Source organism: Cryptococcus neoformans, chromosome 9, assembly GCF_000149245.1.
Source record: "Cryptococcus neoformans var. grubii H99 chromosome 9, complete sequence".
NCBI lineage: Eukaryota > Fungi > Basidiomycota > Tremellomycetes > Tremellales > Cryptococcaceae > Cryptococcus > Cryptococcus neoformans.
The window spans coordinates 42,501-57,141 of NC_026753.1; the positions used below are offsets into that span (position 1 = coordinate 42,501).

At 48.8% G+C, this 14,641-nt stretch overlaps 6 protein-coding genes and 2 non-coding genes; 4 read left to right on the plus strand and 4 right to left on the minus strand.

Annotated features, from left to right (window-relative positions):
* CNAG_04114 (small subunit ribosomal protein S0) overlaps positions 1-206 on the plus strand; it is a 2,070-nt gene extending 1,864 nt beyond the window's left edge. Inside the window, exon 5 of the mRNA XM_012196203.1 lies at positions 1-206. This exon is cut by the window's left edge and continues 722 nt beyond it. The gene's annotated coding sequence lies outside the window, so the exon portion shown is untranslated.
* The window catches only part of CNAG_07756 (cell division control protein), a 1,846-nt gene extending 34 nt beyond the window's left edge, over positions 1-1,812 (minus strand). Inside the window, exons 1-4 of the mRNA XM_012196023.1 lie at positions 1,724-1,812; positions 969-1,655; positions 583-924; positions 1-538 (exon numbers count right to left, since the gene is read on the minus strand). The exon at positions 1-538 is cut by the window's left edge and continues 34 nt beyond it. Of these exons, the coding sequence (XP_012051413.1) occupies positions 31-538; positions 583-924; positions 969-1,655; positions 1,724-1,764 (1,578 nt within the window). The 5' untranslated portion in view covers positions 1,765-1,812 and the 3' untranslated portion in view covers positions 1-30. The remainder of the gene's footprint in view (positions 539-582; positions 925-968; positions 1,656-1,723) is intronic.
* A 162-nt stretch (positions 1,813-1,974) lies between these two features.
* On the plus strand, positions 1,975-5,071 carry CNAG_04115 (hypothetical protein). Its single transcript, XM_012196204.1, has 3 exons — positions 1,975-2,278; positions 2,389-3,538; positions 3,598-5,071. Exons 2-3 carry the CDS (start codon positions 2,410-2,412, stop codon positions 5,046-5,048), a joined length of 2,580 nt encoding a protein of 859 aa, XP_012051594.1. The 5' UTR covers positions 1,975-2,278; positions 2,389-2,409; the 3' UTR covers positions 5,049-5,071.
* A 284-nt stretch (positions 5,072-5,355) lies between these two features.
* Positions 5,356-6,686, plus strand: CNAG_04116 (the record flags this gene model as incomplete). 2 transcript variants are annotated; one of them, XM_012196206.1, is made up of 5 exons in its annotated part: positions 5,356-5,442; positions 5,496-5,624; positions 5,689-6,218; positions 6,299-6,346; positions 6,414-6,686. In XM_012196206.1, 3 exons carry the CDS (start codon positions 5,356-5,358, stop codon positions 5,971-5,973), a joined length of 501 nt encoding a protein of 166 aa, XP_012051596.1. In that variant the 3' UTR covers positions 5,974-6,218; positions 6,299-6,346; positions 6,414-6,686. The 2 variants fall into 2 exon arrangements, with proteins under 2 accessions (XP_012051596.1, XP_012051595.1); XM_012196205.1 differs by having other exon boundaries at positions 5,689-5,938; positions 6,009-6,686.
* Positions 6,687-7,223: 537 nt separating this feature from the next.
* Positions 7,224-10,392, minus strand: CNAG_04117 (hypothetical protein). XM_012196024.1 has 10 exons: positions 9,959-10,392; positions 9,850-9,915; positions 9,550-9,798; positions 9,258-9,501; positions 9,001-9,207; positions 8,564-8,951; positions 8,051-8,503; positions 7,842-7,967; positions 7,720-7,781; positions 7,224-7,637 (listed from the first exon to the last, which is right to left on the minus strand). Exons 1-10 carry the CDS (start codon positions 10,093-10,095, stop codon positions 7,419-7,421), a joined length of 2,151 nt encoding a protein of 716 aa, XP_012051414.1. The 5' UTR covers positions 10,096-10,392; the 3' UTR covers positions 7,224-7,418.
* Positions 10,393-10,420: 28 nt separating this feature from the next.
* CNAG_10103 lies at positions 10,421-10,500 on the minus strand. The gene has a single exon. It is a non-coding gene; the product is annotated as a tRNA-Gly (tRNA).
* A 30-nt stretch (positions 10,501-10,530) lies between these two features.
* Positions 10,531-14,545, minus strand: CNAG_04118 (CMGC/CDK/CRK7 protein kinase). XM_012196207.1 has 5 exons: positions 13,932-14,545; positions 11,510-13,876; positions 11,248-11,442; positions 11,030-11,164; positions 10,531-10,971 (listed from the first exon to the last, which is right to left on the minus strand). Exons 1-5 carry the CDS (start codon positions 14,510-14,512, stop codon positions 10,893-10,895), a joined length of 3,357 nt encoding a protein of 1,118 aa, XP_012051597.1. The 5' UTR covers positions 14,513-14,545; the 3' UTR covers positions 10,531-10,892.
* CNAG_12813 lies at positions 13,426-14,639 on the plus strand. Its single transcript, XR_001046092.1, has 3 exons — positions 13,426-13,886; positions 13,959-14,214; positions 14,293-14,639. It is a non-coding gene; the product is annotated as a hypothetical RNA (non-coding RNA).
* The last annotated feature ends 2 nt before the right edge of the window (positions 14,640-14,641 follow it).

Below are 14,641 nucleotides of genomic sequence, written 5' to 3' on the forward strand. Positions count from 1 at the left end.
CAAACATCAAAACTAACAGGCTACCTAACTCTATCGAATCCTGACTGCTGTCTTGCCTCTTCCACTCTCGCCCTCGTCCCTCTCCTTCTTCGCCTGCCTCACCTCCCACACTTTCCAGAATTTGAGGTTCTCATCTCCCGCACCTGTACACACCGTCGTCCCGTCCGGACTCAACGCCGAACTGATAATCCTCGAGTCATGTGCTGGCACCTCCCAAATTTTCTCCAACGTCGGATAAGTCCATAGCGTAAGGGTATTATCAGGATATCCGTGCGTTCCGAGAATCTCTTTCGAATGTGGGGAGAAAGTGAGTGATGTGACTTGGGTGGAGGTAGGGAGGGAAGCAGTTCGGGCGCCGGTGGAAGTGGACCAGAAGTGGATGTGTTTGTCAGCAGTTCCGCCACCAGTAGCAAGGAGAGAGGATTGCCAGGGCGACCAAGCAATGGCTTTGACGGCTGCAGTGTGGTTTCGTTTGGTCCATTTCGCGACACCACGAGGTGTTCCTTCGTCGTTGAGGATCGAAGCGCCGATACGGCCGCTACTCACATTAGACTTGCTATGTTTCTCAGTAGAAAGACTCACTCCCAACAATTGACGACATTGTCATTACCGCCACTAGCCAGAAACTGCCCATCGCTTCTCCACGCAAGACCACACACTTCCGCGTTATGCCCCACCAGCTCCATAACCTTGTGTTTCGCAACCCTCACATCATGGTGGTAGATACTTCCGTCCCTGCAACCGGAAGTAAGAACATGACCGTGCCAACTCATGACCGGTACTCTTGCCAAATGGCCCTTCATCGTTCGCATCTTCTTGTTCTCTTCCACATCCCAAACTTCTATATCGCCAGTATCAAGACCAATGGCGAGGTATGCACCGTCGTTGGACCATGATACGGATGTAACTTTATTGGTATCCTCTCTGAACCTTATCAGCATTATCCTTATCAACGAGAGGGAACTCACTCAGCACCACTTCCCAACGCACTCACGCTCCCCGTCTCCGCATCCCACACATAGCCCATATCTCCCAACCCAATCGCCACTCTATTTGCACAGCTCCAATCAATCAAATTCAAGTAATAATCATCCTCAAACCCTGGCGCATCAAGCACCCTCTCCGGCATGTACGGCGGTGCTCGCTTTTTGGTATCTTTACCCGAATGGGATCCAGTACCACGGTTGGCCGAGGCAGATGATTGAAGAAGGTAGTTTCGCTGGGCATCGAGATGGGACGTAGCGTGGGACGCGAGAGGCGGAGCGGATCGGAAGGACAGGATTCGGCTGGTAGAGTTGAGACCGAGAGATGCTTGGAGTGAGAGTGTCGATTGATCCTGTGATAAGGAATGATCGACCGAGGTATCAGGAGTATGTCCAGCACTATCGATAGCTAACGTCGGTAAAGTAGAGCTCGAGTGAGAGCTGTGTGAGAGGGACGCAGGACGGGCAGGCACGAAACGGTCGAGTTCTCGGCGAGTATCTTTGGAGTCTTTTCGCTCTCGGACTTCGGTAGTGTAAGGAATCGAGGAACCTTTAGAGGAGATGTCCATCCGGCCCATACCCTGGCGAAGGGAAGCCAGGGTGGAGTCAGATGTGGAGCTAGTTCCTCTGGATTTCTTGGGAGAACTTGGTTTGGTTATAAATGGGTTGGAGCTGTGCGTTGGTTAGTGAGACCGTCATGGCAAGGGACAGGCTCATGGATCAAGCGACGCTCAACTTACACATCTCCAGGGAGATTGCCAGATGTATGTTCTCCAAGCATGAAGGGACCGTTTTTGACTAACCAAGCGGATGGGAAAATTCGAAGTCACGGTTTGTTTGTTTTGTTCGAGGAAAAAGCATTCACGACTTTGTTGTACTTACGTAATATAATTCCCGAGAGGTTTTTTTTAGCATATCGACCGCGACCTGCAAGCCAAGGAGAAAGATCCTCGCTGAAGAAGCCATTCTGCAGTATCTCAAGAGGCCTACCAATACCTGCATATGAGGTCAAAAATTACATGCTTAGATAAAGCGAAATATTGCCACGATCCAGCATTCCGATACAGTTCCTCATTTTACGTAATACATGCGATTATCTTTCGTTGCTTTCGAATTGGTTCTTCGTTGTATTTTTAATGACATCTTTGCTTTTCCGTCTTACCTATAATCGACATTTCGGACTCGTTTACGACGTTGTTATGCCATAGCAAGTCTTTGGAAAGAAGATTTATACGTTTTTCGGGGTCTAATCATCTCGGCTGGGCTCGGGCGCCCTACACTCGAAGCAATTTGGTGTGAGTTGAACTGACTCCATTTTTCGCTGTTCTCTATAGTGGCTACATTTATCCGTCGACAGACGTGATGTACAATATTTATTTCAAGTACAGAGCTAATAGCCACGTAGCGTAGTCCACTAAAAATAGCGATGCGACCGGTTGCTATGGCTGTCGCAGGTCCAGGGCCAACATCATGGCTCCATCGTATTACCCTCTTTTCTACTCGTAATCCTACGCCAGCTAGCTCTTCCCGTTCTTCTTCTTCTACTTATTCACAAAAGTCAAGACGCAAACCTTCCAGCTTCAAGCCCACCCCCAAATCCCAACCCTCTCCTTCAAAAAAACCTGTCACTCTACGAAGAATAAATGTTATCGAGAACAATGTCATCCTCCTCCGTCCACCTCCTGATTATCCCATCACAGCACAACTCGAAGAGCTATCAGTCGCCATGAAGGAATACAATCTCGATCGTGTTCTATCCATATGGTCGCATGTTGTCGATCTCGGCGCAATATCCCGATTGGACTCAATAACGTTTAAATACATCTCTGAATTCATTGCCGACATCCTCCATCGCCGCGGATCTCCCAATCTGAATAAGCTAGCAGCCATCTCTCCAGAGAAGTATGGTCTTCTTCTTAACATGTCAATCGAGTCAGCCGCTCGCGATCATATCTCCGGTTTCTTCTTCATCCTTCTCCGCCTGCTCGAAATCGGTCGACCAGGTGACGTTGTGAACGCGTTCAACAAATGCAAAGTCAAGATGAGAGAGCTGCAAGGAAAGGATGCGAATGATTTGTTTTCGTGGGATAGGGAGAAACGTCTTGCTGCCAGGTTGGAAGGGGAAGGTCTGAGGTCGCTCATGATGGTCAACATTGCGGCTCTTACCTTGCTTGATCAATGCGACGAAGCTGCTCTTTTCGGTATGCTCGACGCCACAGCCGACCTTCGTCCCAATTCCAAATTCAATTTTGCTCCTATCCATCGCTCCCTCTCCCGCGCCAATGTTAGTAACAAACAACACGATCTGTACACTCAATTTCGGCACAATGTCGATAAACTCATTCTCGCATTACAGTGTTACCACCCCAACGCGTTCGTACATCGTATAGCCATTCATGGTCGAGCCAAGACATTTGGAGCCTTAAACAAATTGTATCAACAAGTGTTGGAAGCGACAGTAGGTCCAGATGCTTTTGTAAAAGTCAGGAATCTAGGAGATCATTCAGCGCACTTTCAGTCGTCAAAGCATATTCCTCTTCCTGCCATTGTCTGGCGTAAGTGTATCCTGCTCGCTCAGCCTCTGAACATGAGCTGATAAAACAACACATTGCAGACCAGTTCCTTCGCGCATTCGAACATCGCAACGATGTAGATCGTATCGTCTCGATGATCGACACCGACCTGCCGCTACGCAACCTCCGTCCCGATTCAACGATCCTCACCCTCGCCATGGTCCATATGGCCATTATCTCCACTCGTCTTCACCTCCCTCTCCAAACTCGTCAAAACGCCCAATTTTGGGCGGATGAGTACTGGCGGCGACTCGCGCAGAACGGGTGGCACATGGAGGATCTAGCGTTCAGCCGCAGGGTGAGGACGTTGGATATTCTGGGCAGGAAAGAGGCGCAGCTGAAAGATGAAGTGGACAAGCTGTACGATATGGCAAAGGCGGGTCATCTATCGAAAATAGGGAGGCAAACACGTGCAGCGTTTGTCGAGAGTTTCATGGCTCGAAACCAGATTAAACACGCGCTCGACGTGTTTAGACAGTTTCCAAACGACCCTTCTGCGGAACTACACGATTTCACCCCTGCCGTATCCGCATTCATCCGCCTCTTATCCACTCGCAACTATACGTCAAGCAAGTCATTTACATTCTGCGCTCGCATTCTCAAACTGGTTGCACAAACGGGTACGCCCATCGAGACCGCTACTCTCGGCCCTTTACTCTCTATACAACTCAATGCCGGTCTCCCTATCCAACCTACAGTCGACACTATTCTCTCGCATACCCTCACGCCCACCCATCCTACGCCGGGGATAAATAAATGGACCCGGATCCTGACTGGACTCATGACGAAATGGTCCCACCGTCGGCTTGCGACCAAGGTGGAGCTTGAAGCTGGATTATACATTCTCTCCAGGGCTCGGGATGAAGATCTCTATGGCCGGAAGAGGGAGAGGGAATACGATCTCTGGCTTGCATTCCTCCGTCCTGCTGCGAAGACGACGTCACTCAATAATGAAGAGCGATATGAGATCATCGAAACGGCAATGTCACTCTTCCCCCATGGTGGAAAGGGAAAGCTGTCAACCATTGTATGGTTTGAGGTGGTACATGCGTTGTTGACGAGACCTGATGGCTTGGGCTTCGGCGAAGGATGGGCGAGGTGGTGTGAGCTTGTAAAGATGAGAGAGCTGGAAGGGATATGGTGGGATAGGATGTTGAGGACGATCGTCAAGATCAACCGTAATTTTGCTGTCAATCTTGTGCGGTCAGCGTGGGAGCATGGGAACTCAAAAGTGAGAGTAGACGAAGCGTTCTGGATGAGAGCCGAGGCGGAAGGTCTGGTGAAAGAGTTGGGGATTGAACAAGAATTGGAAAAGAGCCGGAATGGGTTAGTGGAGGGGAAAAGCTGGAGGCAGAGTTTAGTGACGCATATGATGGAAGAAGATGACGATATGGTGGACTGGGACATGATGCTAGGTAAGGAAGAGATTATCGATGAAGTAGAAGCAGAGTATGGGGACGGAGACGAGCTGTCGATGGGGGAAGAAGAGTAATTATGTACTTGTCCACCGGGGAATCAAACTGGCGCAGGTTTTCAGTCCAACTATAAACTTTATCATAAAAGCCTAATAACTATTCCATCATCGAAGAACACATGTCGCCCTTATCCTTACGTCCCCTTATTCTTCGCCGGCTCCTTTGGACTATGGCATCGGGGGTCCTGACATGGTGGTCCGTGCCATCGAAAACCCCAAAACTTTGAGAGCCACTTTACATGCGTTGATTATATCGGAATTATTTTGCCATTAATCAACTATTGCTGCCACCCGTAAATATATTTACATCGTTCCAGACAAAACAATGGATCGGACTTCGCCCAGGAAGGGCCCTCGGAGAGGCGACGGTGAAAATCGAGGATCATTTCTCAAAAGTGAACCTGCAGCTCGAGTGAGTGTCCAATTCCTATCACCGTCTGATACTGACTGCTACAGCGGTGATAGGTCTTGCAGGTGTTAAATTTAGGTCAAGCAACGCTTAACAAGAACAATCGGTATGGAACACCGACCATGGCTCAGAGGTCAAAGGCAATCGTCTTCTTGATCGCCACGGCCATGTACGCATCTTCAATCGTGAGTGGGATGACGACAATTGCGCCAAAGGACTTTTATTGGCCGATTTCAACTCACTGATCAGGTGCATTTTCTTCTGTCTGTGGCTCCAAAAATCGATAATGTCGATATAACCGGATCTTATCCTGGTGGCAACATGTCGACGACCAGTTCTTCAACGCTCTACTCCCCAGCATGCTCCCCATACACCCCGGATATTTTGGCATACGGGATCGCAAACTTCCCTACCTACTCCTTGACCAAGTTTGAAATGACCCAGCTCAGTACAATGACTCAGGTCAAAGCTGCCGCTGTGACAAAGTGGGGAATACAGCGTGTGCAATTTTTTTATGATGAAAGATTACTTTGAGTGCCTGTCTCATCGTTTTTCACTCGAACTTGCAGATCCCCCTTCATCCCTTCTTCCCATGGCCACGTATTCCTTGCCCCCTGGTTGGAAGAAACATTATGGTTTCTGGGATGAAAACGACACTTTATAACATCTGTAAACGGTTTTGACGTGGGTTAACTCTATACCAGGCCGGTATGTCAGGGACCAAACAGCAAATATACATAGGCAATGGGGGAGGGATTGGCGGAGTTAATCGTTCGCTTGTAAGTAGCTTAGAGACTGTAATCCATTTCCTTCCAGTCCGATCCTATACTCACATATAATAAAATTTTCCTTTTTATAGTTTTCTGGTCTTTCCTCATGACTATTTTGTACATCGCTCTCTGAGTCTGTTAGTATGCCGGTGCTGAGGAAATTCCAGTCCAATAGTGACCCGAATACAGCTGACGGAAGGCCAGACATCATGCTGATTGTCACTTCCAATGAAGACGGCAATGAAGTGCAAGCCACGACTCGACCCATCGAGGTTAAAAAAAAGGACTGCATACGTTCTTGTAGCCGTGCCACTGTCCTCATAGAGGCCGGAAAGCACCTGAAGCTACAATAGTTTCGTTGTCCTCAGTCGTTTGTACTCAAGTAAACTAGAAGCTCTGACTGTAGACGATCGACTGGTAGACTTGAGAGTTCGAGGAGACTAAGCTGCTTGGGCTATGCATTTATCTACTCCAAAGGCTACGCCTTTTATATGTTTCCCAGCTCTATGATGAGCTGACTCATCTTTCTCACACTTTCCCTGCACCCTCGGCTTGGACCTCTCTCCTCCCTAACGCCTCCTCGCACGGTCCTCCTCCTCTTCCACTCGCCGTCTTCTTTCTCCCTCTCTTTCCTCCGCACCCCAAAACTACTTCTCCGTCTTCCTCTCGCTCGTCTTCCACTTTCTCTTCCTCCTACACTCGTTTCTTACAGTTCTCGGCGACTGTGCAGCACGGGATCTCCTTGTTTGCATAACTGTACCTTTACTGCATGATAACATGTAATTACGTCTGTCACGCGTTCAAGGATAAAATAGAGACAGTGGATTTGTCTTGATAAGCCATTACCTCTCGAAGGTACACTACCGCTTTATGCAAGGGGCAGATGCTCTTTCGACGAAGCAGACACTCACCCTATCAACATGGCTGAAAAGAATAATGAGAAATACCCCCCGAAGGTTGTACCACCTGGCATCCCGGAGCATGGGGCAAACCAAAGTATATCCGTTCATTATTCAAAGGCTATGGCGTCACAAGTGCCTGATCTTCCAATATTCTATCCCGTCCGCTCTTCCAATAAGTTTATCATTGCATTGGTTATACATAATAAGCACTTATACACGACGTCCTGGCCTTTACATGCTACCACAGCTGCCTGGGTACAATCTTTCCGTCATACAATTCTCCCGGATCCGCGCATACTGACTGACCTCACTGTGTCGTACATTCCCTCTCCCCATCTGGTTCGTCCTCCAAATCAGCCACCGTCACTCCCCTGCTTTCCAAAAGCTGCAACAGCGCCGCCGACTCAAAAATAGAGCCACTAACGAACCTCGGAGGGCGCGTATTTCGATCGACAATGGTAGATGCCATGTGAGAACGGTTAAAAGAGATGGATGGGGCTGGGCGGTTATGGATAGGGGAAAACATCTGCGATAAGCAAGTGGGAGAAAACAGGTAGTCAGCCATGCGGAGTTCCATGGAACATCATGGTATCGATAAGGAGGCTTACTTTGACTGTATTGTCGATACCGCTTACTGCGATCAGTGGTAAAGTTGGATGTTGTTCCATTACTAAGTTTGCAACTCATCAGCTCTCTTACAATGCTTGATGGATGGAAGAAGGTTACCTACCATTCACAACTGACCCATCACCCTCCCAGATTCCTTCAAGCCGGCCCGTTTCTTTGTCCCAAACAAAGAAATATCCATCATCAGAACCCGACGCGATCTTGTCTGATTTTGTTCCCAAAAAGTTACCTGATCACCCCGCACACATTTATTAGCTTAATCCCCCCAGTAACTAAATTATGACAATGATTGTAAAGAAAAAGGAAACGTACAGTCCTTGACAGTCTCCACGTTTCTCGCGCCCTTGAACATCCGTCTCGGGTGAATGGTTTCGACGTTATCATACGCTTCACGAGGTGCTGTGCTTGAGTGCCCGCCAAAGGGGAAGCCAAATATTGGCGAGTCGAAGAACTCATCATCGTCAAACATTGCTTCGTCCTCATCACCCTCATCTTCATCTTCGTCATCATCGTCATCTTCATTCAGGGGATCGTTTCCATCTTCAGGGTTGTCTCTATCTCGGTCCGGATTTTGCATGCTGTGATTGTCTTCGCCACCACCATCTTCATCCACGTCGCTTCTTACCAAATCCAAGTAATCGGCTGACATGAGATAGTCCATCTCATCCCCGCGCTCTTCTAGACTTTGCACAGGACCGACCATATTATAGTCTCCAGAATCATGTTGAAAGCCTTGCGCAAAGCTTCGTAGGTGATCGGAATCTGCTGAATCCCAAATGGTAAGTCGACTGATATAATGGATAAAGGTGAAGATGCTGAACTTACCACCATCACCATCATTATCTTCCTTTTCTTCCTCCTCTTCTGCTATCTGACGTTCCAAAAGGGATGCCAGGCCCTCAATGCGGCCGCTCGCACTCTCCCCGTCCGTTGGAATTTGACGTCCATCTAGACCTCTCTCACTATCACCGGTACTTCTTATTGACGTCCTTCTCTCACTTACAACTGGTCCATCTGTGTTCTCAACGCCTTCCCGTGCACCACTCTGCGGTAATACACTTGTCGGACCATGAGATCTCGAGCGGCGAGAACGCCCGGATGGTATCTCAGGGGCTATAACAGATGAAGCTGAAGGGGAGCGAGCGGAAGGAGAGGAAGGGGAGTCGTGTATTGAGAATAGGGATGTTGAGTGCTTCATAAAGTTGACAGCCACCTGAGTTTCAATAAGCATCTACGTCGCGAATAACGCCGAAAGGACATACCTCGTCGGCATTCTCGCCACTCATCTTTACACAGCTGACATGTCTTTCCCCATCAAATAACCGTCGTCTGCCTCTCGGTGATACGGTCTCCCATTCTTCATCAGGGAGACCGAGCTTGCGCACACAGTAAACGTCCCCGGCGGATTTAATGTACGGACCCCAGGAGGGAGTTTGGCGGGGGAGCATTCGGCGATCACATATATACGCCTGGCTGCGTGGTAAGTATTAACCAGCGAGATAAAGTAAAAGCGATTCACATAAGGCGATGTTCCAGCCACAGCAAAGATATGCGGAGTCACTGTGCTCACGCTCAAACTATACAGATCCACTCCCCTGGGTGCTTGGAAAAGCGCTTCGGGACATTCAGAGCTGCAGGAATGAGGGCGACGGAGATCATGTTGGCGGACCGTACCGTCCTCTGATACAGTCAAGAAAAGGGAAGGCGAGTTTTCCGTAGCTATCCGTTTCACCCTGTTTTTATGGCATTTCAGGAGGGTTACTCTATAAAGTACGATTAGTTTTGATTTCAGCGCTGACAAAGAAACCTACCCTTCTCCTGAAACACCATCCAGCTCCCAGTCACCTGCTTCTCCCATCCGCCTTCCGAGACTCTCAACGTCATACACTCTGACATCCCTATCTCCAGCCACACTAACAATACGGGGCGTGTTTGCGTATGGAAGAAATTTAGCCGAGAATATATTTGCGCGGTGTCCGGTGGATATGGTTTCCGAGAGTTTGAGTGGATGAGGTGAAAGGGAGGAATGTGATGTGGTATCGGGTTGCCAGATACATATTCTGATAGCTTGCTCAATTCATCTGACTGCCTTGGGGACGAAAAGACCATACCTCCTGTCGTCCGAACCCGAAAGCAGCGTCTGTCCGTCATCACTCCAACTTAACGCATTTACACACCTATCTCGTGTTAGTGCACATGATTTCTCACCATGGAACCTACCCATAGTGTCCCTGTTGGTTGTCTCCAAGTACCTGGACACGATCGAGAGTCTCCCACATGGTCCTGTCGCTATGTAAGTGAGATTCCCGGTGGGGCTGGAATGCCTTTGGGAGTGGACGAATAACATGGCGGGGCATTTGAATCGCAAATAGAATGTCAGATACGGGACTCGCAAGGATAAAGCAGGACAAGACAGAGTTGAAAAGGCTATTTGAACACTTGACTTCGTCACTCCAAACGTCACCTCCACTCTTCGCCTCCACTTCTCTTTCCGACGGGGATTCGTTATGTAAAGATGACCGTTGTGCCCGCCAGCAGGAGGGGAGGGTTGCTGACAGATTTGAGATTGATTAAATGATACGAATCTCCTTTTTCTGCCTACAAAAATATAAAAAATACAAAAAAGACAAAAAAGCTGTGAAGATACAAGGCAGATACAAGGTACAAAACCCATAAAAAGTGTGCGCCAACGGCGATTCGAACGCCGGTCGACTCCTTGAACTCATGGAAGGGAGCCATCCTAACCACTAGACGATTAGCGCATGAGGTGGAAGTGAAAACATTATATTCATATAACCATTGGCATTAAAAATTCCGACTGTTAAATCGATCTCCAAATTGTCTTTCTCTGCCTTGACTGCTGCTGAATCGATGATGAACGGGTTCCGACCTATACATAACAAAAATCTAATAAGACGTTTTTGAAATAACTCAGTGATAAATAAGATGATGCCATGCAGATATGTATATCGCTACTATAAATACATCAATTATCCCTCTTCTCTTCTGAATGCCAGGTACCAGACGACCTTACACACTTTGACACAAAGCGCAGGCGGTAACCATTGACTTTCCAGGCTTTTCTCCAACGTCTCGTGGTTGTCACTTCTCGAACAAACCATTCTTAGGTTGAAGAAAAAAAGTCTTTTACCCTTCATTCTCCTCCTTCTATTTTTCGTCTTCTTCTTTCAGCCTTTGCACTCATCTCATGGTGTTCACCCATCCCTTCGAGCCTAATTACATTAATTAACTTATAAGTGATTGACGATGGTGAGATTAAAGGGAACATACTGGGTGGGTTTCTCCATCGCAGGTTCTTCCATGAGGAAGTAATCTGTTTGTAGAGCAGAATCGGCTAAAAGCCGTTGGGAAGGGTCGTAAAATAAAAGGCCTTCGACGAGGTCCAGAGCAGCTGGAGAAAGCCACCTTTTATCATGGTCAGCACTGCCTCCAGTCTGCTTGCAGAAATCGGCAGCCCACGCTTGGCAGATGCTAAAAGGAATACTTACTTTGCAAAACTTGTCCTAAATCTACTTCCAATTTCCTCTTTAGGCTTTACCAACTCATACCACGGCAGTTCTTTGACCGATGGCCATTCCGCTTCTGTTGGAGTACCCAAGAGGCCGTATATGATTTCGAGCTGGTTGAGTTCATCCGAACCCTGGAAGATAGGTTTCGTAGTATACAGCTCGAGAATGATACATCTAGAGATAGGATAATGTGCTCAGCGAAAAAGAAAGAAATGATGGAGAACAGGTAAAAGGGACATACCCAGCAGACCACATATCAACTTCTGGACCATATATCGTCTCGCCCATCAGCAACTCTGGACTTCGATACCAAAGAGTGATAACCCTATTAGTATAGTCCTCTCTTCGTTTTTTTGCATAAACCCTTGCCAGCCCAAAGTCTGCTAACTTTAGCTCCCCTCTTGAGTTGACGAGGATATTGGAGCCTTTCATATCACGATGAAGGATTGATTGGTGGTGAAGGTATGACAGACCAGAAAGCATCTGATGCGAGAGTGATTTGATATTCGCCGGGGAGAACTTGATTTCGGGGTGCGCCAAAAGGCCAGTCAAGTCAAACTCCATGTACTCAAGCACCATATAAACCCCACCTCTCTCCACAACCATCTCCACAAGCCTAAGCACATTTTCATGCTGTAACATCTGTAACAGCTTGATCTCCCGCATAGCCGTAACAGGGAACCCATCCTTCTCGTTCTCCATACGAATCCGCTTGAGAGCGACCGGTTGATGGGTGATAAGGGAAATGGCTTTGTAGACTTTGCCGTACGTGCCTTCGCCAACGGCCGCGAGCTTCTGGTAAACTGTGGGTACTGCTGGTAAGGGGATTGGGACTTGCGTCTGTGGTTGAGGTTCTGCCCGGGGTGCAGGAGCTTGAAGTTCAGGTCCTAAAGCTGGCATTGGCGCCAGTTCAGGTTCAGGCTTTGGAGCAACAACAACAGCCGCAGGAGACACCCTGGCAGCGCCACGCTCCACCGGCGCTACGTTAACCCCTTCTACTCTTCCACCTTTCCCAACCTCCTCCAGGTACCTTCTCCCCATTTCTTCCTCTCTCTCCCACTCCTCTTTCGCATGCCAAACCTCCTCTACTCTTTTCACCTCATCATCTCTCGCTTTCTTCCCTAGATATTCGTCCAAGAAAAGATCGAAAGGAGGGGGCGGTGGGGAAGAGGGGAGAGTGGAGAATGAGTCAAATGCTGCGCGAAGAGGGGCAGGGAGGGAAGTAAGGAGGGTTGTATAACGTGTTGAGGCGAGTGTGAGCCGGTGAATGAGCGTATCGGGATGGGGAAGTGCTTCTCCGATGGTAGCTTGCTCTCCCTCTGGCGCCATCTCCTTTCTATCGCCCTTTTCCCCCTTCGCCCCTTGTACCTCTTCTTCATCTTCATCGAACAGATTGACTCTTGCCTTCTTCTTTGGAGAAATCGATTTCCACCCCTTTTTTACCGCCCCACCACTTGGCTGACCAAAAGATATTTTAACAGGCGACGTCCGGGTCTGCAACTCAGCTGTTGGCCCTGCGGTATCAGGTAAAGGCTGGACTGAAGATTCAAGCTGTGGAGGAGGAACCGAATTAGGTTCTTCAGCCTTAGGTATGTATTCCGCGAAGGACATTGATTGGGAAGGATATACCGGTGCAGGTGGATTGACCGGAAATGGTACGGTATCAGAGGTGGCCGCCGGTGGAGCATTGCTGTGCTGGGGAGAAGGGAGATATTCCCGCGAGACAGAAGTAGCTCTCGAAACAGTTGACGGGGGTTGATATGATTGCTCGTAAGGGTACCTCCCACTCTCACCCCACTTCCTTGGCGTAAAAGTACCTACAATGGTATTCGCGTTGGCGTTCGTGACAAAATTTGAACGAGATGGGTATTCTCTATCCTGCATAGGACTACGCCCTTGCCTCTGCCCATAGCTGTGGTTCTGGTGACCGTATGAATCGGATGAATCCCTTCGTCGGTCATAAAAGTTACCGGGAGATGGTGGGGCTTGAGGATGGACAAGACGTTGAGGTGAAGGAGCAGTCCCATAATCTTGTCGCAATTGCGATGCAGACGATGTATATCCTCTTGGGCCTGTTGGAGGATAATCCCGCTCGCGCCGCGAAGCTTCCCAGCCGCTATCTCTATCTCTGTCCCTTTCTCGATCCCTATCCCTTTCTCTATCTCTACGATCATACTCATATTCTTTATCCTGCCGCCAATCTTTATCTTGTCTACCACCTCTATCCCCTGCACGGCGATCCCGGCGATGCCCATCGCGATGAGTATCTCTATCTCTCCAGTTCCTATTGCTTTCCTTCTCCCATCCATTATCCCTGCTGTCAGATTTCCCATTTCGATCGTCCTTGTCATACTTGCCATATTTGTGATTATTGTACCTGTCGCGTTTACCCCATCTGCCAGAGCTTAGCCGCCGATCGTTCGTTGCGGGGGACGGTGATCTTTTCCGATATGATTGTGATGGAGTGTATGTGTGAGTCGGTGTCTGGGAATGGGAATAAGAATGGGATTGAGAGTGATGGGAGGGTGCAGGTGAGAGAGATCGGGAACGAGTACGAGAACGCGAGCGACTGGACAAAGGACTAGGCGAGCGGCGATACGACGATGCCCTGCAAATCCGTCAGTACACTCATCAAACAACCAGATCATTGATATAAAACTGACGCATCCTCCTTCGATCCAACTCCATAGTCAGGACTCTCTCTTCCTCTCGCACCACCTTTCCGTTTTTTGGCCGCAGGTCCCGATGTACCGTAATCTGGTGACGGTCGACGTGTACGAGCTGGCGTACGGTGATGACTGGCAGGTGGTTGGGCAGGCGGTAATGGTCGCCGAGTAGCAGGGTAGTTGGACGAATCCGCAGGGGAAGGATCAGGGGCGGAGGGGGAATATGAACGCCGAGCGGATGAAAACCGTTCATCTCGCGTAGAGTCGAGTTGTCTTGAAGGTGAATGTCGCCGTTTTCCATTACCACTGTTGCCATATCTCGACCTATCATCTCGCTGATCCCACTTGCCACTGTTAGATCCTCTATCATCCCATCTAGATGAATGTCCCTCCTCTTTCACATTCAAAGACGGATCCCTTTCAAATCGTTTCGGAGCGGTCGGTACCGGTGCGCCTCCCCATGTTCTTGCTGGGAGAGCGTTGGCGCTGCTCACCGGAGGTTGCTGGATGGCCGCCGGGAATGTTGGAGGCCGCTTGGTGGGTCTCCAGGATTCTCTTTTGAAGGGGCGGCCAGACATGGCGGATGTATTCCAATTTTTGTTAAGAAACCGATAATGCAGAAGTATAATGGAGGCGCCCCGCGAAATCAACAGCTTTAGATGTTGAATTGTGTTTACGTAACAATTTCATTGAATGTCATGCACTGC

What these genes read in the sequence shown, in the direction of transcription:
- CNAG_04115 (XM_012196204.1), top strand. Translation starts at nt 2,410, where the DNA reads ATGCGACCGGTTGCTATGGCTGTCGCAGGTCCAGGGCCAACATCATGG. An exon ending in TCTTCCTGCCATTGTCTGGC is followed by an intron (nt 3,539 to 3,597) that starts GTAAGTGTATCC and finishes AACACATTGCAG; the next exon opens with ACCAGTTCCTTCGCGCATTC.
- CNAG_04118 (XM_012196207.1), bottom strand. Translation starts at nt 14,512, where the DNA reads ATGTCTGGCCGCCCCTTCAAAAGAGAATCCTGGAGACCCACCAAGCGG. An exon ending in GTTGGATCGAAGGAGGATGC is followed by an intron (nt 13,877 to 13,931) that starts GTCAGTTTTATA and finishes ACGGATTTGCAG; the next exon opens with GGCATCGTCGTATCGCCGCT. An exon ending in GTTGATATGTGGTCTGCTGG is followed by an intron (nt 11,443 to 11,509) that starts GTATGTCCCTTT and finishes TCCTATCTCTAG; the next exon opens with ATGTATCATTCTCGAGCTGT.
- CNAG_04117 (XM_012196024.1), bottom strand. Translation starts at nt 10,095, where the DNA reads ATGCCCCGCCATGTTATTCGTCCACTCCCAAAGGCATTCCAGCCCCAC. An exon ending in CGTGGAGACTGTCAAGGACT is followed by an intron (nt 7,968 to 8,050) that starts GTACGTTTCCTT and finishes CGGGGTGATCAG; the next exon opens with GTAACTTTTTGGGAACAAAA. An exon ending in TGATGGGTCAGTTGTGAATG is followed by an intron (nt 7,782 to 7,841) that starts GTAGGTAACCTT and finishes TTGCAAACTTAG; the next exon opens with TAATGGAACAACATCCAACT.